At 37.6% G+C, this 21622-nt stretch overlaps 2 protein-coding genes across 2 annotated transcripts in view; one reads left to right on the top strand and one right to left on the bottom strand.

Moving 5' to 3' along the window:
• LOC139142158 (biotin--protein ligase-like) overlaps positions 1 to 21622 on the top strand; it is a 635662-nt gene that overhangs the window by 257028 nt on the left and 357012 nt on the right. The window lies entirely within an intron of this gene.
• Positions 3319 to 21263, bottom strand: LOC139142150 (PAX3- and PAX7-binding protein 1-like). Its single transcript, XM_070711998.1, has 16 exons — positions 20895 to 21263; positions 19618 to 19896; positions 16325 to 16576; positions 15749 to 15834; positions 14834 to 15081; positions 13239 to 13428; positions 11484 to 11710; positions 10487 to 10602; positions 9516 to 9715; positions 8572 to 8719; positions 7903 to 8021; positions 7222 to 7298; positions 6434 to 6500; positions 5766 to 5912; positions 4519 to 4673; positions 3319 to 3617 (listed from the first exon to the last, which is right to left on the bottom strand). The coding sequence occupies exons 1-16, from the start codon at positions 21154 to 21156 to the stop codon at positions 3500 to 3502; spliced, it is 2691 nt and encodes an 896-aa protein (XP_070568099.1). The 5' UTR covers positions 21157 to 21263; the 3' UTR covers positions 3319 to 3499.

Here is a 21622-nt window from a genome sequence, read left to right as displayed (position 1 = left end):
CAAATAAGGTCACTTTTTGACATTTTTGGGTCACCTTTTGACTAGCTGAAATAATTGTAGCCTTGGTGGGCTTGGCTTTGGCTTCTGTCATGCGGCTTGCACAATGGCTAGGCATCGCATAAGTCGCACAACGGAAGCCCAAGCAGCACAGCCCAGCCCACCGAGGCTATAATAATAGCAGCTACTTTTGATCATGCTTTCCTTATTTATAATTATTTGGTTCCTACGATATTTTAAATTTCAGGCCTTCCAAATATTTCTTGAGAAAATGGTACATTTCTTGTCAAATACCGGTAATGATTGTGAAGCAAGGAACTTCAGCACCTATCTTTCAGTTCTAAACCTCTTTTAGGTTACTTTTGTATGTGTATGCATACCATGTGAGTTTGTGATTTGCATTTCATCAAACATACGCTTCAATAGAAAGCTGCACATGTTTGTTTGTTATTGTTTATGTTTATGCTTTTCTAAAATACAAAGCACATTTTCAAAACTTTTGGGAATAATTGTGAAAACCTGCACCTCACCTATGCATTAGTGAAGTAGCTACAGAGAAGAATATAGATCTTTCTTGTCTGGCCGTTGAGGGCGCAAATTCCATTTCCCTATAGCCACTGAAGATGCATTAGGGTTGTAAGCAATGGGAAGTAATCCACCCTGGAGGGAAGGACAATTGGACAACTTTTGTAGTCTTATGATGAAAAAAGTTTTGTTTCTGGTCGTGAAATTCAAAACAAAAGAACATGCCTGTTTCCAACCTGGATTGTTCTAGTCAATATAATTTTTGAAGGAACCAAGAAAAATGCCACATCACAGCTACATTTCTAAACTTCAAGGGCTGACAAGCATTTTGTTTTGACTGAATTTAGGCTATAATTGATTGGAGTACTTAAGATGCAAGAAGAATACACTATCACTGACAAATGTAGAATAGAGATGCTGTGCTTTTGAGAAATGGCTTGACTATATGAGAAGAGTGGAGCCAGGTATGTGCATTGCAACAACTGAGCTGACTGTGCTAGTAGGTATTGACGTTTACTGGGACAAGATTACATTGATGCCAGTTTCAAACGTCTGCCCTCATGTAGTTTTGACTACTTTTCGATGGAATGATCACTTCAGAATAAGAATCAACACACAGGGTTTTTCTCCGTTACCATAGATTTGTGATGGATGTGATCATAATGTACGTCAGCTTTTGCTTCATTGTTGCATACACAACTTATTGGCCCATCAGTTGTATCGTTTTGCTTTTAAAAACTATGATGGTTTGAAATCAAATACAAATTACATAAAAATGCTTGCTGAGGCATGACTACAGATTGCTCTCAATTATTGGCAACAAAAACACAACTTACATTTTAACAACTAAATAATGTTGGAGTTGTAACTCAAACACAGCTGTAAATATATGCACAAGCGCCTGAATTTAATTCACCAAATCCATCACAAAGGGTTGAAATGTTGACATTTTCAAAGACAATATGGCCTAATATCTGGAAGACAAGACATCTCTCCAAGGATTGGATGGTTTTTTGGGGGGTATACAAAATGCAAAAAGATACAGCCAATGGGTTTTAGCGAGTCTACCCCAAAAGGTAATGGCGTCTCATAACTTAATAGGAGTACAACAATGGCAATTTTTTTAGTCACACATTTGCCTTGTAATTTCATCTCAGTTTATTCATGTCACACATGGACAATCATAATTCTTCAAAAAGAAAATTTTATGATGAGAATAAACCCCAAAAAATTAAAAATAGCTTTGGCAGTAGTAAGGAAATCTGAAGGAAAATTTAAACCGAGATCACGATCCTTCAGATCAGTCACATAACTTGATTCTCTACAAACTAAACATGAGTTGGGAGTATTAAAAACTAACAAAAAAGTACAATACAACATAATTGCCATTACTTATAGATTGTGCCTGATATTTACAGACCTTTGATTTTCAAAGATTTGAAAGACGTGGTTTACATTGATTTAAGTACAAAACATTGACACATTCACACCAAGACTGCAATCCACGTACACTGGATCAGCCTTTTGTAGCATCTCATTCTTGCAAAAGTATAGATCTACAATATCAATGCCAGCCTTTGCTTTTTATTTTCCAAGAATTTCTGTACAAGTGAAATTTTTTCCTTAAATTATTAAAGTTTATCTTTCAGGAAGTTTCATCAAATAAGTGCCAATTACCTGCTGCTGCTAATAACATGCTCCCTGTAAAATAAACCTGAGCTCGGCCTTACAGTGAAGATTGGGATAACTTCAGCATGCACAGCTATGATGTTCTGAGGTCTTATTTAACATTTGTCAATTGTTTGGGAAATGGTTATTAGTGTTCTAGCATCCTTCACTGTGTTCAGATGAGAAACACTAAACACTGTGAGGAAGTCTTTCTTTACAGTTTTACACCCCCAGTTCCCTGTATACAGGTCCAACTTTACCATAGAAAACAATGGATTTGGGACAAACCATGGTGGTGAAAGGGTTAAGGTAGAATGTGCCTCGGAGACTGATATTCAGATTCAGATGAAATTTTTATTTTTCTCCACAGAGTTAACGCGGGGATGGCGGCCATTTTGAATATCAAATGTCTTGACAGTCAACTACACCACTTGCATATATTCATGTGTGTATGAATCAGTCTACGATGAGAAAGAACAATGGGTTACATTCTCTTTGTGATAGTCAGTACCACGGTCCTTTTGTGGAGGGACCGTGACAATACTTGTCCATGTCCAGGGGCACCTGTAATGATACATGTATACAAACATACCCCCTCGGACAGTGTTGAATTGTACTGCAGCATGGCATGAGCCCATTATTCTTCAATCTTGCCAGATGGGACTTAGCAGAACCATACCCTCCAGTTGCCTTGTTCAGAATACATAACAATAAAACAAGTAATGTGGTTCAGTTGCTTGGTCATTTCTGTACAATGAAAGTCAGCTCTTATTACAAGTAAGTCACTATGGAGTGTCAAACTTAGATTAATGTTTATGTGACTATGTTTCAATGTTGGTTCTCTAAATTGCAAGCTCACACAAACAAAATGATGTGATATTTCCTTTGCATGCCCATTTAATCCTTTCTGTTGTTCCAGGGCAAAAACGTGGCACTGATATCCTTTGTAATACTTTTGCAGTTTGTCTGCTTGCCCTTCCTGATGCAATCACTGGCATATCGGCACAAAATACACTGTCCCAGTTCACAATAATGTTGTCTCTCTGAAGGGCCTTTGCAACTTTGAGCCTGTGTCCTCTGCAGCTGTCATTCTATGGTTGAGTTTCTGAGAAACCAACGCTGCCTACAATCATAACATCTCTCTATCTCACTAGCTCTTTCTCCCTCTTGAACAACGGTGTTCATCAGCTCAAAGAAGTTTCCTGACAAGATTGTTCCAAATATTTATTTTAGCTGCACAAATAGAGCATCTCTCGAGGTACACATGGTGGATAGGGGCTGAGATTGAAGACAGAGGTTGGTACTGGCATCAGTCATTTTTCAGTATATTTTGCATGTCTCGGAGGCTGTACTCCCCTGCGACTGCGAGGGCGTGGTCCATGGCATGTATTTTCACTAAAACCTTTATGACTGCTTTCATGCTGCTCCTGAAAACAAATAAATACAAACGAAAGTGTCACTTTCTTCCTCTACAGGTAGCTGATGGATTTCTAAGTAGATTTCCCTATCAATTTGGAATAAATACACAATGAAAAGAAAAGCTGGCTATTATTTCCATTGAAGTTCAAGTTAAATTAATAGATCTTTCGAACACAGAGTAGAAATTTGTATGTCTTTTTTTCAATCCTAGGGCCTAATTATACATAGTGAAATTCCTTTCCCATTATTTAGTCCACCAACAAAGGACAGGCACTGCATCTTTTTTTGGTTAGTAAAATTATTCATGCCAATTTTGAAAATGTAAACTGTCTACACAAGCCAGAAATCTTTTGGAAGATATAAGCATTTTCACTGAAAAGCACATATTAATTGGACTAAACAGCAATAAAGCACAATAGAGACGTATTGTTTGTTCAGAGTGAAGTGTACCACATTACTTGAATACACAATGAGAACCAATTCCATCGGCCACTTTTTAACATGCTGAATACCCAACAGATTTTACGTGCCCTAATTTTGGACAAACAGTGTACTGGAAAATCATTTGTTACCAAATTTCTGAGATTTCTGATATTTACAAAGGCAGCCATTATTGACTGATTATTTTGGTGTATGTAAACAATGCATGAAAGAACTGTTTAATGATTTCCAGGAGTGTAGAATATTTTGGTTACAGGTGGCAAAAATTAAAGTATTGGCAGTTACAAGTATGTGAGCACATAAAGTTTGTGCAAAATGTCCTGATTTTTTACTAAATTAAAAATTTCCACAGCTGACAAACTTAAACTGACAGCCAGTTGTTTTTTGCCAGCTGATTTCTCATATCCTGACAGCTATATAACCATTCTATGTTAAATGTGGATTAAAGAGATGAATATCATAACTTACAGTGTTTTCCTCTTTTCTGTATCAGAAGCAGCCATTGCATTTGCATGTATTACACTGACAGCATGGCGTAAATATCTACACAGATTCTCCAGCTGTCTCACCGTTGAGTCACCTTTAAGGTCAGAAAACCACTGCTTTGGAAATGTTGATATAATCTGTAGAAAGGAAATTATAGGTTGAATATATAGACAGAGACTTTTGCTTGATGTATTCAATCTGTGCTTGGTCAATGGTCTAGTACACGATTTCTGCCCCTTGGGATACTTTTTCTGTGCAGACGATGGCTTGAAAAGAGCATTTTGAACAATTGTACAGTCACATGAAAACTCTAAAAATGCACAGAGCTATGAAAATGCAGGTATCTGTTCTGTCAACAAGTGTTTCATATGGGTCCCCACCAACCCCTCAATTGTTTTTACCCTTTGAGTGCTGTAATTTTTCCCACAAAAATTTTAGTGCGACATTTGCCAATTTTTATGAAATTTCTTTAATTTTTCGATAATTTTAGACTGAGTGGACAAAACTTTTTATTGGCTACAGGTTTTGATCAAAATTTTTGGGAAAATCTGAAAAAAGAAATTGTCTAGATCTGGAAAAAAATTATCAGGGTGGTTATATTTCATAGAGGTGACAAAACTGACAGACACTCAACAGACAAGCAAAAGCCTTTCGTTCAATTGTCCATGCAATTCAGCTCCAGTTTGGTGCAACTGATATTCTCTATAACCCTTTGAGTGCTGTAATTTTTTTCCCCACCAAAATTTTAGTCCAACATTTTACTAATTTTTATGAATTTTTCTGTAATTTTTTGATAATTTTTGACCAAATGGACATAAAATTTCATTGGCTACAGTTTTTAATCAAAATTGTGGCAAAAATCAGAGAAAAATTGACTGGAGTGCATTTTATAGAGGCGACAAAATTGACTTTGGCGCTCAGACGGTTAACTTAAGATATCAAGACTTTGTAATATAACATGACCAGCAGACACATCTGATCACAGTGAAATAGTTTGGCAGACTATTGCCCTTACCCTTTGACACTTGACTATACTGTCATCAGTGACATCAGTGTTTTGAAGTGACAGTAACATATATCTGTTGAATACAGTGAAATAGCTTAGCAGACTATTGCCCTTACCCTTTGACACTTGACTATACTGTCATCAGTGACATCAGTGTTTTGAAGTGACAGTAACATATATCTGTTGAATACAGTGAAATAGCTTAGCAGACTATTGCCCTTACCCTTTGACACTTGACTATACTGTCATCGGTGACATCAGTGTTCTGAAGTGACAGTAACAGATATCTGTTGAGCAGTCCATCTAGCGCTAATTCCTGCAGGACTCCAGATGATACTATACCATTCCATGACAAGATATTACCAAGAAGCTGTAAGACACGAATGGAAATATTGAAGTGCTACAAATGCACTGGACATGCTTAAAAAAATAATTTGAGTACAGCTTGTTTTGGGATCTGATCTAAAGTTTACACACTACAGATGATGAGAAATGTGTTGTGAGAATGGTTGGTTATTTAGACTTTGAATGGTGAACTCAGAAAGCATCCCGATTTTGTCACGTTATCTCCTACTTTCAAGCAGAAACATTTAACCCGTCCTCCCATATATCACTTAAACAGGTCCGCACTCGACATTGATAACAATGTGTTTGGGCCAATACATTAGTGTGTGGTCAATATCCATCAAATTCAGAACTTACAAAACAAGTTATAACTATCCCTTATCTGGCTGACTTGCAATCAAATCATAGAAAATTTTCTGTGTCAACTTGTTGAGTATAAGAATGAAGAGTGGATGTGTACAAAGAAGTTCCAGTGTAAAAATAACTGAAATGTGGAAGGTAGTGTGTAGAGAAAGGTTTATTATGACAAATGAAGCAAATACCTACCTTCACACAGGACCAGAACTGTCTCTGCAAGAAAGCATTGGCCCCTGAGGCTCTGTTGTCTAGTAACCTGAAAGTTGAGGAAGGTCACGCTTTTATTGAAAATATCATGGATATAAGCAGTGACAATGTGGTTGATCTATCAGCCAGTGAAAAATCAACACTGATTTTACCATCCAGTTATACAGGATGCACTCATCCAGTTACAATACCCTACATGTGACACTTTTCTGACTAAAACGCACCTGAAGTCTGAAGCTGTTCACTGAGTTATATATGATTGCACTGGTCCAGCCACCCCCGATGCAATACTTTTCTGACCAAACCAACTGAGGTCTAAAGCTATTCAATGTATTATGTATGATGCACTCATCCAGTTATCCTGGATGCAGCACTTTTCTGACAGAAGCACACCTGAAGGCTGCAGCTATTCACTGATTACAAAACACCTGACCATGGAAGGACCAGCTCATCATAATTTCATTATACATTATCAACCTCTGTCAAATGCTGCTCTATATCAATTGGAAATGCCTATGCTACATGCATGCACTGTATCAACTTGGAAACACCTATGCTACATGCATGCACTGTTTTCAGACTTTCTATGAAAGCTTTCAGGATCACAACTTGGTCAAAGCTTTTCTCAAAACTAACTTCAATACTACGGTCTTCTCAATAAGCCATAGTTCATACAAATACGTGTATACATGCTGGTGTATTTATAAACTGGAAAAGATGGTTTCAGAGACAATCAATATAGACAACTTACTCATGGTACATGTACTTACGTTTTGGGGAAAAGAGGAACATAGACATCATCATCAAGTGTTTTCCTCATTCTGTCAACAATAGCTTTGAGTAAGTTCTGTAACAGAGAAAAACAGTCAGTGTAATACACACAAACATCTAGGATAACAGAGTTGTAACTTCAGTGTATGAACATGAAACATCACCTAAATATACTAATGAAACAAAGTTTCTACAAAAAAGGGTGACAATAAATTAAATATCTGCGAAACATTTCTCGCTATCATCTTTATATGCGATGACAGAAATTGACAATAGAAAAGTTTTCACCTTAAGGTAGTGTACACCTGTAAGCTAACAGATTATTCTTTTGTTCAAACTTTCCTCAAGAAAACTTTAAACCATTCTCTTTCAAAATCAATAATAAGTGGTAAGCGTGCAGACTTTGGTACTATCTTGCAGAACTAGAGAGACAAATTACATAAATTTTCCAGCTGACATCCCTGTTTTAACTCCATGGAGAAACATTTAATTTTCAATTTTCACAAAAAAAACAAGACAGTGAACATTTAAGCTACTCCACAGCGTTTCATACTTAGTTTCCTCTAGCAGTAGACTGGCGATGTATTGCAAAATTGAGTCCTAAAATCAGTTCCCAGCAAGGTGCATTATACCTTCACAGTGACAATGAAGTGACGTTTATGATGATCAAATTATCTTACCTGTGTGTGTTTATTATCTGCAGACACCGTCGGGTAGTCGTCAGCTATTTTATGGATGAACTCTACCAGCCTGTGTGTTTGTGTGGATGACATTGGATCCCATACATTCTCTACTAAATCTGTAAGAAAATAGTAAATCGTTTAATCATGGCAAGTGTGTACACGCTGATTGAAAACTTTAATTTCCAGAAAATCTTCCATTATATATTCAACCTATATTGTGTGTCTGTTTTTGTATGTTTGTATCTCTCTGTGTTCCTGTCTGCCTGTCTTTCTATCCATAGGAGTCTCCGTTACTTTGACATAGGCAACTGTGTCAAACCTTCATCTGTCAACCTTTCACACCTTCTTAAGCCGTTATCTCCTCATGATGTCAAAGGTCACCAGGGGGCCAGAGTTCAAAGGGTTAATGCTCATCCCCTCATTAACATTCTATGTCTCCAAGTAAAGTTATCCTGTTGAACATAATGCCAATGAACTTAGCCTGCTTATGAAGGAGCACGTTTTTCGTATGTTCTATACCATCCTGAAATTTTTGTCCTCTTTCCCCTCTTTCATACTCCTCTGTGTCCCCTCTCCTCCAGTGTCTCTCTCCCTCTGCTGTGTCTGTGTTCCATGGCTATTCCCACCCTCCCTCGTTACTTCACTCACAGACATGAAACTACTTACACGTTATCTTTGGTAGAACTACTTTTTCCACCAGGCCAGGCATCAGTTTCACATCGGGGTCACTCCTTTCAATTCCTTCTCCTTCTCTGAATCCGTAATACATCAATGTTTCAAACCATTCCATTTGTTCAAAATCAGCAGCGTTTTCCTGCAAGGAAATGTAGATTCAGCAATCAATATAAAAGTCGGTGAATGAATGAACCATTTATATATTTATTTGTTTATTTTTTATTCATTTACTTACTCAAGTCTTAGGTTCAGGTTGACTGTCTATTCTAACCGATGTACATCTTCAGCTCACAGCTAACAGTCTGAGTGTCCATCAGTTAAAACAACACTTTGTGCTGTATGTCTCAAATATTTGTGACAGAATGACAGACAACCCATACATATAGAGAAGAAATATATGCCAGACTTTCCAAACCCAGCATCCTAATCGCTCCTTCCGCCGTACATGACATAGAGGGATGACTAAGTCAGATATTTCTCATTCATCATGTTGCACCAATACTGGGCCAATGCTTACAATTGTAGAAGTCAACACAATGTTAGGGGGTCTAGTTGTTTAACAATAGTGATTAGAGAGGCCCCCTGGGAAAAGACAAGTGTCATAGCAAAGATTTTGCCAAGTCTTCTGATGCACAAATCATTTTTCAGAGAAAACATGTTTTTTATCATGTCATTCTTGAACAAATAAGAGCACTCATTTATTGAAACGGAAATGTGTTTGCACCAAATGAAGGACAAACAATGAAGATGTTACCAGACACACATGCAATACAATTGTGGTCACAGGTCTACTCCCATAGTAACCTACTGTTACAGTGTTACCACAATCATACCTGTTAAAAATATATGATTTACAATCTATATAATAGAATTATATGCTTAGCTAATAAAAAAGAACAATTACATGAATAAACAAAGAATATTGATTGACTTACATCTAATGGATTCCAGCCTATTAATTGCAACCTTACAAATGGTGAAAATAATTTTGGCAAACACAATGATATGTAGGCTTCGGTGTAGGTTTCTGAGAAGTGATATTTCCATCTCTCAAAGTGTGGCTTGATACCACGAAAGGATGAAAACTCTTCTATAACATCCTCAAAAAGATTTGCAGCACTTTCCGTAATTCTCTCTGAAAGCAACAAGATGACGAGTAAAGTCAAGTTCTCTTTAAACTTTGTCAAGGTTGAAAATATAAATCTATTCTAGATAATATACTTTGGAAATATTTAACTATCCTGGTTTTGGCGATTTGCAGCTTTGCGATAGCCTCACTTTGTCCATCTTTGATAAATGTAATCACTCGCATCCTCAATAGTCTTATCTCTACTGACAGAGTCTCCTGTATACCACTTAGACAAAATGCCATTGACATGAGTAAGTATATAATTTTAGACACAAGGCATCCGCTCAAAATGTTTCATGGAGAATATTTTCCAACTTTTTGGGGATGTAGTGAGTTTTGCAAAGTATCTGCCAAGTGTGAAATGAAAGATATATATTGAAAACACTACTTATGTTATCTTGCAATGACAAGTTTCATTGATTTCGCTTCTTCCACCACAATAAACAGACATCATTACCAAATTTTATTTCCATCTCATTGTTGTTAACCCTTTGAGTGATGTAATTTTTTCCCACCTAAATGCAAGTGCAACATTTAACCACTTTTCATCAAAATTTCTATAATTATTTTGGAAATTTGGACCAAAGAGACATAAATTTTATTGGCTACAGTTTTTTGTCAAAATCTTGGCAAATCTGAAAAGAAATTTTCTGGATCTGAAAAAACTGTCTGTTATATTTCTTAAAGGTGATAAAAATTGACTTTGGCTCTAAAACTGTAAACAGCATGGTTGAACCTACAAAGAAGGATGCTGGGAATGGCTGGGTTGACATTTACCTGTTTCTGCAAGAAATCTTGCAGTTTCACTGTCTGGAACTTCATCATCACTGGATAATCCATCATAGTGTTCATGATCGGTACCAACTGATTGTCGACTACGTTTCCTTCGCGCTCTGTGAAAGAAAATCAGGAATGAATCAGAAACATGCTGTTTTAAAAACAATGTAAGAGCCACCTGCTTCAGGCTTGTAAATTTTTGGCTCAGTACATGAACAAGCACATGAAAATTATTGCCAATTTTTGGTTTGTTTAGAACAGAGGTATGGCATACCAGAGGTATATGGTATGCATACGTTATTATTAGAGCACCTACTGGTTTGCTCAGACCAGCAAATTCTCAAAGTTATTCTATGGTATGTCTTGTTTTTCATGAATTTTCCACACTGCTTGTATACAAGTCGCAGTCTTCAAATTTTGATTTGCCAGATATCTACGTTCTTCATACAGAGAAAAAATGTTGTTCCACTTCCTCAGGGACGTCAAAACACTGAATATCATGCTAGGTCAAACACCATTATATGTATAATCTTAGATAGTGGAGTTGTCCATGGTATAATGCATACTGCTGTTGTTGCCATGGGAATTTGCTTCTCCAAACCTATCTGACACAGATTGAAAACTTCTGTTGAACTGAACTGCATTGAAAATTCAAAAATTTTGCTCAAAATTCACACAATTTTTTTAAAATTCACATATTTTGTTCATACACAGAACAAGCATAGTAGGTGAACACATCCAATACAGGAAAATATCAAAAGTTAAAAACAATATTCCTGCGTCCTACACATTGATGAAAATGGAAGAAAGATTTTAAGTCTTGGTTATTTCATCACAAACTGGCTAACTTATATCTGATGGGTTGGAATTCAGGTGCATACAATACACCATCCCCGTGCTTCCCATCCCATTTCAGCTACTCAGTGACTGAACAACAAAAGGAACATTCCAAAGTACTTCAAGAAATGGGGATGACAAGGTCTCAACATGTCACTACCTCCTTCCTTCTCTTTCAGCCTGTCTTCTCTGTTTGGCATTGCTCTCCTTGTTAGACTTGGTTCTGCCGTGGGCGTCCAGATTTGGCGCTGCCGCAGCCTTGCTTCCTTTGGCTGTGAAATCCTCCGACTGGTCCTTGATGTCCTCTTGCCGTCTCAGCACCAGCTTGTTTGCCGCCTGCTTTCTCAGGTTGTGCATCTGTGTTTCCAGGGAGTTTATCACCGGCACCTAGATCAGAGAATGTCGGAGAAAGAGAAAAAAAACCAAAATGAGAATACACTGAAAGCTTTCATGGAATTCTTCAGCAAGCCATAGAGCACTAGAAACGTACCTGCGGTATTGTACAGAAGCCACCTCACTTAAACTAGTGAACACTTTTTGGACTTGGTGATGATAAATATAATGTCGAGCTATTGTAGTGAAATGGTAAGAACAATGGTTTTTACAGGGAAAAAGAAACAGCAACTGTGTAATATTAATGGCTGACAGTATTTGACACAAAAGTACCCAGTTGTGTTTCTCCATAAACTGCTATAAATTGTAGCACTTCACTTTGAGTTCAAGGAGCACCCTCAAGAAACACATCTTCCAGTCTACACATGAGAAACCCTTTTCATTATTACAGAAACTTTGCATGTTACTCATTTGCAAAAGTTTAGGGAGGTTTTGTTTGAAATAGAATACAGAAAGCTCAGTGAAATATGCAGTTTTAAAGTTTCTTGGCTTCTGTATTTTTTGTATGTTAAATTTCAATATTGTCCTCATTTTTGGAATTGTGGATGGTTTACAGGTTATGATTTTTGTTGATTTCTTGGTGATGTCACTATGGCTTGCTGGAAAACTGACAAAGATTACTGTCAGTTTATAATGTTTCTGTGTTATCTTTCAATGTATGTGTATTGTGTGATATTTGTGAAAAAATTGTCCCATGAAATATTAAAACTGGATTCTTTTTGTAGCAACACGCCCTATCAAATGCGGAGCACAAGTTATGACACTCAAGGAATTTCCAGGGCAGTATGGAATTTCAATATGGTTTTGGTTTCTGTAAACTAAAACAATATTGTGTAAAACCGGAATCAGTACATCTACCAAATTAGAAGGCAAAAACTTCACAGACACACTTTTTATTCTTGGCTGATGGTAGATTCTAATACTGAAACTCTCTGTTACAGCGACAGAAAACACTGGCTTACAGCAGCTGTGTTCCGAGAGAATGGCCCTCACAACACTTGATATTGCCCATTGTATGAGATCACTGCACACTTGTATTTTTATCTCACATCAATTTACCTTGAAAAACAAGTTGGTGAGAAAACAGTTGTGAATTGATAGGATAAACTATGGGACTTCTGTATCTAGATGTCACAATGAAGGACGATTAACATCATAATACTTGTGTTAAACAGCCCCATCGAATATTGGTGGTTTTACCAAGGGGTTTTCAAAAAATGCCTTGATTTTTTTAAAGGGAGGGTGGTGTTTCTTTGGTATGGTATTTGAAACTGACGACTCTAATCGACATTTCAGGTCCCCGGACATATAAAGTGATGTACTATGATCAAATCTTACATAAAAGAGCTGTTTAAAGCACAACAACTCATATTACCAGGATAAGTTGGACAGACAGAAGGGTATAGGTACTACACAAATATGAGAGAGTCAAAAAAATATGACAACCCATCCCTGGACAGTGAGAGGACGGTGAGGAGGAAGCCCATCCCATGGAAAATCCCCCACGGCTATGGAGACGCACCTTGGCATTGAGACACTCTACCAAGTCTCTGACATACCCCCTCATCTCTTGAAAGAACTTGTACTGCCTCTCCATGTCCCCAAACGATGACTTCAACCTCTCCGTGTTCTCTTCCGACGATGATAAATTGTCCACCACCTGGTCCATCTCTCGCTGGTGTGCCCTGTTAACTTGCTCCAGGCTCTCAAGCCTACAGTAATGGTTTTAGGGAAGCAGAAAGGAAGTGTTTTCGTCTCTGAAACCTGTTGGAGTGAAAACCCCCCTACAAAGGCAATGCAACTGACCCAAACATAAATGCAACACAATGCAACAGTACCACTCCTACTACTACTACTAGATTATGAATGTTGGAAGCACACAGCAGGGAAGAACAGCCATTTTAGCTTAGGTGTATCAAGAGAAAGCCCATGCTTTGTTTTTCATTACCAAACACCTCATGAAATCAGTCTCTTTTCAAAGAATATTCCCTGATTTCCGAGGGTTTAGTCATTCCTGACGAGGAAAGTTTGGTGAAATATTAGTTTTACCTTACCATTGACAGATTTCTCTTAACATCCGAATAGACAGAGCATTACATACTAGAAGTGTGGAAATTTAAATAACCTATTATATTTGAAGGAATACATATATTTTTATATAATGCCATCACTAGTTATCTTCCTGATCCATAAAAATGTGATCACAAATAATTTCAGTGGTTTTACATTTGATTTACATTGAATACACGTCTATTGTGTTTGAATCCTATTAAGAGTGTAACAAAAGTACTGAATCTTAGATTATTCTATGTTATTGTTGATCTCTGCGATTGTAGAATTTTGCATCTGTGAAGTGGGTGAAAACAAGCCAGTACATTCTGAGAGAAAATGTCATCTCTCATAGCAATAATTTTGATATAGAGATCTCTTCCTCCATACAGGTGTGTACTCTGATCATTCTTATGAACCACACGCAGAAATACTTCTTGTACGAATCAAAAACTGTCAATGCAATATATCCCACACAATTGTTGTTCATTTCTTGCCGTGAATGAAATAAATTAATTTCTGCCTATCAGTAATACACTGGATCAAACTTTGAGATGGTCATTAGCTAGCAGACTCCAACATTAACTTCCAGTCCTCTGCTTTTGCTGTTAAAATGAAATATATTTTATCTTTGCAGTGTTAAAGTGACAAGTGTGTTTGAAATTTTACTGTAGTAGTTTCGCATCACAGGCACCCAGGTTTCGTATACTGAACATTTGGACAGAGCATCACCGGCACTCACTGTCAACTTTTCCCAGTTTAGTAAATCAGTTATATTGAGAAAAAGAAATCTAAATACAAGGAATCATTAGGATAATCCGGAACATGCAAAGATCAATGAACAATTCTTGCCGGATAGATTGAGTGGAATAAAGAAACAGATGCATAAATTTTACACCCAAATGCTCCATTTATACAGGACCAACTGGATGGCACAAACAGTGGATTTGTGCGCTGAGCTGAGTGGAGGTGAAGGAAAGGTTAAATACAGAGTCAGTGGGACCCAACAGCCGGTAAAAAAACAGCCCATTGATTCTGGAGAATTCAAACACAGATAAACATATCTACCTGTCCTTCAGTTGTTTTTTAACCTGATCTAAAGAAACAGAGGGCAAATCTTTGGGCGGCATGTGCACTGAGCTGAAACTTTGGCTTGGACTTCCTGCGGCACTGTTACTGTTGCTGGCCATGTTGAAGGGGTCAATGCTCATCAGGGGAGGTGGCAGTCCCAGAGCGTTGCCACGTGCAGATTGCGGGTCTCCGTATCCGTAGTTTTGATACAAGTACGACGACTGCTCATCCATCTTTTCTTGAATCTAGATATCAACGGAATGAGACGGTGATGGTAATATAAAGAATAAACATTTTCATGTTTTTTTCTTGGCCGGTTTATTAGAACGTCTTGAAAAAATTCAGAATCAAATCTGCAAGTGGGCTAGTCCATGGTTACATGTAGCTATAATGAACATTTACCTCATCACAAGTATTAGCTGATGTAAAAACTTCATTGTGCTGTTGTTACTTTTTGTTTCAGTAATCTAGTAGACTACCACTCCCCAAATGCTGCAGTCAAATATTTTGTTTCAACAAGGATAACATTTCCAATGAATAGATAACCACACCTTATCTTAAGGTGGAAAAGTACCAGCTGCAGGTTTATTTCAAAGGGTTCATTTTTCAACAGCTCAATGTGGTTATATGTACAGGTATTCACAAAAACAATCTGCTAAACTTTCAGCTGAAATTCCAATGCTTGTTTATCGATATTCTTCAGTCTCTCTAAATATTATGGAAATACTCACAACTATCAATAATTTACAGTCTTTTAGACTACCTATTACGTAGCAACTCACTTTGTGACTTGTCAACAGCTTTTTATGTCCAATAAACTTGATGCCTTTGACTCTGTTATGGCTGACGATAGGCAATATAGACAGATTATTTCCTTTCTAACAGCTAATAACTATTGCTAACTATGCTTACCTGAGGTACACTTGTCCCTTTCTTGATTTGTTCTTGTTCCCACCTCTGCAGTTCCTCATCGTGTTCCTTTTCACTGTCTTCGCTGTCTGTCATGCCAATGAAAGAACCAACACTAACTATTACTGAAAGAAATACTGTCCTGTACAATTCCCACATGAAGATGTATCCCAATTTGTAGCTGTTTGGGGACTTCAAGATCTTAAATGACATTGATTTGCACAAATTCACAATTCCTAAATCATACTGGTACAAGTTTTAAGCGCACCCATGATAATAAATGAATTTCAAAGACTTAAAAATAAAAGCCATAGCTTCTTATTTGAATTTTCATTTGCTAAAAGAACAGGGATGATTTATATATTTGTGGTGAAAACTTGCAAAAATATTTGCAAATGTAAGAAGGAAAACTATGAAACTGAAAATCCTCAATATCATAAAGTCAAGGATAAAATACAAAAGCCCTACTTTAATTATTGTTTTTTCTAATGGTCAACAGCAGACCCTATTCGCCTACATAGAAAGGCAATAATGTCGCCAAAAAGTTATGTGGCTAGTTTTTTTTAATGGGGCACATACCTTGCTCAATTGCTTCAATGACTTTCTGCCTCTGTGTCATCTCTGGTCGAACAGTAAAACTTATCCTTTCATCTTCATCTTCCTCTTCATTATCGCTGCGATCGTTGTCATCATCTCGAATCAATCTGGATGAATTGGACTCAAATCTTTGCGTGTCATCCACCGGCAGTGGTATGAAGGTGTCTCCCATTTCTCGGGCCATTTGACGCCTTTTTCTAGCGGCATGGATCATGGCTGCATCTGGTATCACACCTAATGGTACAGAAAGGCATGTGTTTTAGTGATGATATTGATATTATGGCAGAGTGATGGTAGGTAAATCTGCTTTCCACTTTGGAAAGACTAACACCACTGCACAAGTGAATTCCATTGTTCTACAACCCCAGTAGGGCTTTGTTACAATAAAGTACATGTAAGTTACACTTGCGTAACCTCGTCTACAGAATATAGTGTTCTCACCAGAAAAAAAATTTTGTGGGGACATTTTGTCCCGCTGACCAAAAAAGCGGGACAACGGATGATTTTTGTGAGACAATATATAAATATGTAAAAAAGTCAAACTGCAAATACAACCTTATTCTATGCATGGAAAAAATAAAGGACTCAACAACTCATTCAACTTAACAACTTTTTTGTAAACATTCGGTGAACATATCAACTGATATTGAATATCAGTGCCTTTTAATGAAAAGTCTATGGGACTTTCGTTCTTTCCAGTGTGAAAGTCCATTTGGGGCCCTCTACGATAACAGTAGTTGCTAGAGTGTCCAGCCGTTCAGCTCCCAGTTGATTCCTGTCATTTATAGTTACTTTTTTCGCACACTAAACCCCTTTCACAACCAGCAGAAGGAACAGGCCAAGTCAGCATTTATTTAGATCAGGAAAACATATCCCTATGATGTTTGTAAACAATCATCAACTTTTGACGTGAAATTTTGGTCGCCAGCCAAGGCTACAAATTTTGTCAATTGATTGAGGCATGGAAAAAAGACGTCCATGTTCTCACGTATAGTTCGCCTGGAATAATATACTTATCACATGCGCAAGCCAAGAATTGATAATTTTTTGCATAATAAGAGAACTTTCCTCCAACTATTCCACATTTAAACCTCGGAACTACTTTTGGAATAATATTATCAATCGGCAGTGGGCCAGTTGTCGATCATTTCCAGTCGTAGGTACTAGGTCACGTGGGCGAGGAACGGAGCAAATGCCTGATAACATCACACAACACGTATCTCCCGCGAAGTTTATACATGATTCCAAACATAGCAAAGACCTAAAAATTATCTCAGACAAAGTGCGTTATTTTTCGAGAACAAAAATTCACTGAATCTCAACGGCACGAACACTATAACGTCGTTCCCGTCAAGACCCTGGTTGCCATGCGGAAATCACAGTATAATGCTACCAGCTTCGAGTTCGTTGTTTTCGAAAAATGTTCATGTAATTCCTTAGGGATATACAAGCTTTACATTCTTGTGTTTTCGTAGTTCGGATTATTGTTGTCGTAGCCTATGAAAATATTTATCGTGCCCATGACGCCTCCAGCTTCCGCGAATTCCGTGGACATGTACCGGTATGCATGCAAGGCGAACACGTCCAGTGCGTCAGACTACCACAGTCTCGTGTGGTTCAATACACGACGGCCGCTGTGTGGTATACGTAATGCATCCACACATCGGCCATCATGTATCGAATCACAAGTGACTGTGGCTTAAGTACGCCCTCTGACGGGTATTGCCTCCAGATTGCCTCGGTTTCAACCAGGAAGTGTAATTACTCGCGTCAATCATTTACGTCCATGGTGAAAAGTATTGGCTGTATGATACGGCCGGCCGGCCGTACGGCTGGCACCACGAAAGTTTATAATTTCAAAGGCGCGCCACTATTGGCGCGCACACCCAAGAAATCTGCGACAAAACAGAAAAATACGCGAGAATGTCGCGGAATCGCGGCCTGGTGAGAACGCTGGTCTACAGAATATGCAAATTTTATCATTCAGTTTTTTTTAAATAATTTTGTAAATTTAAAACCTTGAATATCTAAAATCCTATGTGTACATACATCAACCTCTATGGGACACACTTTTGTATTGAAGTTGAAATACTGCCTGCAAGGCCCAGTCACACATGTGTGTTTGAATGGTTCTATAATATGTTTGTTTACACATAGATACATGTAACATGGTCAGTTCTCCGAGTAACATTCTATCATTGCTTTGTTTTATCATAGTTTTCTTACAAAAAATGACATGGCTACGCATTTCTTTCATTTTACATGTGGTTTTTGAACTTTTGAGTTCACAAGATGCAACTACCCACATAAAAACAGCAGAGCAGGACCATTTGTATGTACTGATAATTCCGACATGCAGGAAGATGAAGGCAATGACTTCACAGTTCAGAATTGTAAAGTGTGTACACATGTGATGCAACAGAATTTTACATTTTCTACTGAGGAAAATTCACTCTCAATTGCGATATTTTTTGACATGAACATACGAAATAAGGCTGACGCAGCTACATGTAGTCTAGATCAACATGTGTGTGGATGAGAATATAGTACTTTTTACCCCCAACTCCCCTATTATGAAAGTGTCAGCCAGTAGCTGTAACTTTTTATGGTTTTTTTTAACTATTTTGTTTTTAATGTCGACTACACTTTCTTGTTCTACTCCCAAAAGTTTGTTGAGATACACAGTGTGGAGCTTGTCAACTTAGCCTGACGAAGTGCAGACTGCATTGTTATTGTCAACAAGTGAATTCTGATCTGGATTGAAATTCAAATGTAAACAACACTAGTGCATTTTACACATATACAGACGCTGCGTTGAAAAGCTACATACTTGTGTTTCAACATGCTTTGGGGAGGAGAACGAGAACTTGCAATTGACATACAAAACAAAAATAGTGAAAAAAAATCATCAAAAGTTACAGCTTCTAGCCCTTTAAAACCCTTTCACCACCATGGTTTGGCCCAATCCCATTGTTATCAATGGAGAGTGTGGACCTGTTTACAGGGAATTGGGGGTGAACAGGTGTACAAAACTTCTGCATGTCAATTTGTCCATCTGTATCCATACAATAATTACACAATATGATGATACTACCTTAAGCCATCTCTGGGGCAGAACAACAGCTACATTGTCATCAATTGGATGAAATAAGCTAAATCAAAACAAGCATGTACTATAACATAAACATCCCCAAAAGTTCAATTACACTTTGAGTGTTATGGGAGAGGGGCCTTATGATAGACTTGGCCTACAACGAGAAAGACAACTGTACAACCTGACGGAAGGTTACTAAAAGGGGTTTTCTCTTCCTCTTCCTGGTCCAGATTCCCATTATCTTCCAAAATCTTTTCCATTTCTTTCCCATTTATGATTTCATCGTCTCCTTTCATCTGCTCGCTATTATCAATTACGTAATCACTCTCAGGTGTTTTTTTCTTGGTCGGAACTTTACTTCCCACCATTTTCTTTTCTTCTTGTTGCCTTTCTTTGAATTTCTTTACATATTTCTTGTTGTGGAGGGATTTCTTGATCTGAAATACATCTTCTTCTGCAGCTGTTAATAATTAGTGAAAAAATTAAATCATGACGTGAAATCGAAGCTTTGCAATAATCAACAATTGTGCTGATCACAATCGTAGGTTTGTTACTAAATATAGCATCATGCTAAACATTGGCGGTGTTGACAGAGGTTCTGACAAAATTTGTGTTTTTTGCACCAGTATTTATTGCTACAATTTGGGGTAGGACTCCTAGGAAAGTGTTTTTACTTTCACCAATAACTGTGATGGCAACAAAGTATCAATTTTGCCACTGTTATGAGCATAATTTCAAAAAGTCTGACTAAATATGGGGGACAAAAAGTTATGTATTAATGCCATAATTGTGTTGTCATTAAGAATCAGCACCATAAATGTGAAATTTACTCCTTGACTACCACAATGCTGTAAAATTGATGTTTGAAGCATAAAATATGTATAGGATATGACCAGAAGTTTCCAGCACTAAAGGTACTGTATGTAGTAAGTCATTATGGCACCAGATCAGCATTCAAAGTAGCCATGTCGTTCATTAAAAGTCAGTTGCATTCAACTTGCTGCAGCTGCTTTCTGTCCAATGCACTCATGATCAGAAGAATCTTCTTGCATTTATGTTTACACATGTGTCTACATAATCGACTTAAGAATACCAAAGGCAAGCATACAGCACTCGACATAGAGGAATGATGTTTTACTTAGAGCCCAGAACATTCAAAAGTTTATGACACATTTGAAAAGATACTGTTAATCAGTGAGAGTGTTGTGTGTATACCACTCGATTTTGACCAGTTCACTTCATATATGCCATCGTTAATGCATATAAATCGTGAACTGGTCAACATTTTGTGGTATGCCATTGCTCGGTGTGCTTTGTTGCTGACATATCACAGCATGCAGGTACCTGTTACTTAGCGCACTGCACTGTGACTGTCAGTGCGTGCTACCTCCAGTGATTATACTATGTAGTGACTGAGGACGAGTTACGATCTATCACAAGTTACAATAGAAAACTTACCATCATCGTCATCAAAACTTAACAAATTGCTCGCCGAGGACCTTGATGTTATAGAAGTACTACTAGTTCCGAGGTTAAGTTTATCCGACCGTTTCTTCTTCATCTTTTCCAAACTTGTGGCCGTGTGGTACGGAGGATCAGTGTCCATCGGTGTGTCGTCGATGAACGGGATTTTATCGCCCTTATCTTCATCATCGCTGCTCTCTTCTCGTCTTCTAAGGTTGACGTTTCTTCTTTTCTTGAACATGGTGTTTCCAGACATCAATTTGTGTCCATGTACTTGTAGGGTATCGTCACGCTGATCGACGGTCGGTTAGGCGTTTTGTGGTCGCTTCACGCTAAAGCAAAACGCGGTGGTGATGGCGAAGAATTGAAATCACGCGAGATTTTACGAGAATACTTTGGTCACACATTTTCAACTTGTGGATTCGACAAGGATATTGCACAGATGCAACCAACAGCTTTTACGACCATATATTCAATGGTAATGTTGAAGACCGCAGAAACATAATTATTTAATGATAATTTATGATTTACTTGAAGAAAAAGACAATAAAATATTCCTTGACAATTATTTTTCCCAGATTAAAACAATTTTCGAACAAACGATCCAAAGATAACAGAGCTTGGTAGCAACATATCTCTATCTAAGGCACGTTCAACTAATACACATAATACATTGCCAGAAGTAAATATATCGAGGTTCACCTAGGTAGATTGAATCAGGG

The sequence above is a fragment of the Ptychodera flava genome, chromosome 10, assembly GCF_041260155.1.
Source record: "Ptychodera flava strain L36383 chromosome 10, AS_Pfla_20210202, whole genome shotgun sequence".
In the NCBI taxonomy this organism is placed as follows: domain Eukaryota; kingdom Metazoa; phylum Hemichordata; class Enteropneusta; family Ptychoderidae; genus Ptychodera; species Ptychodera flava.
The sequence above is the reverse complement of the archived record's forward strand: the minus strand, read 5'-3'. Positions and strand labels throughout refer to the sequence as shown.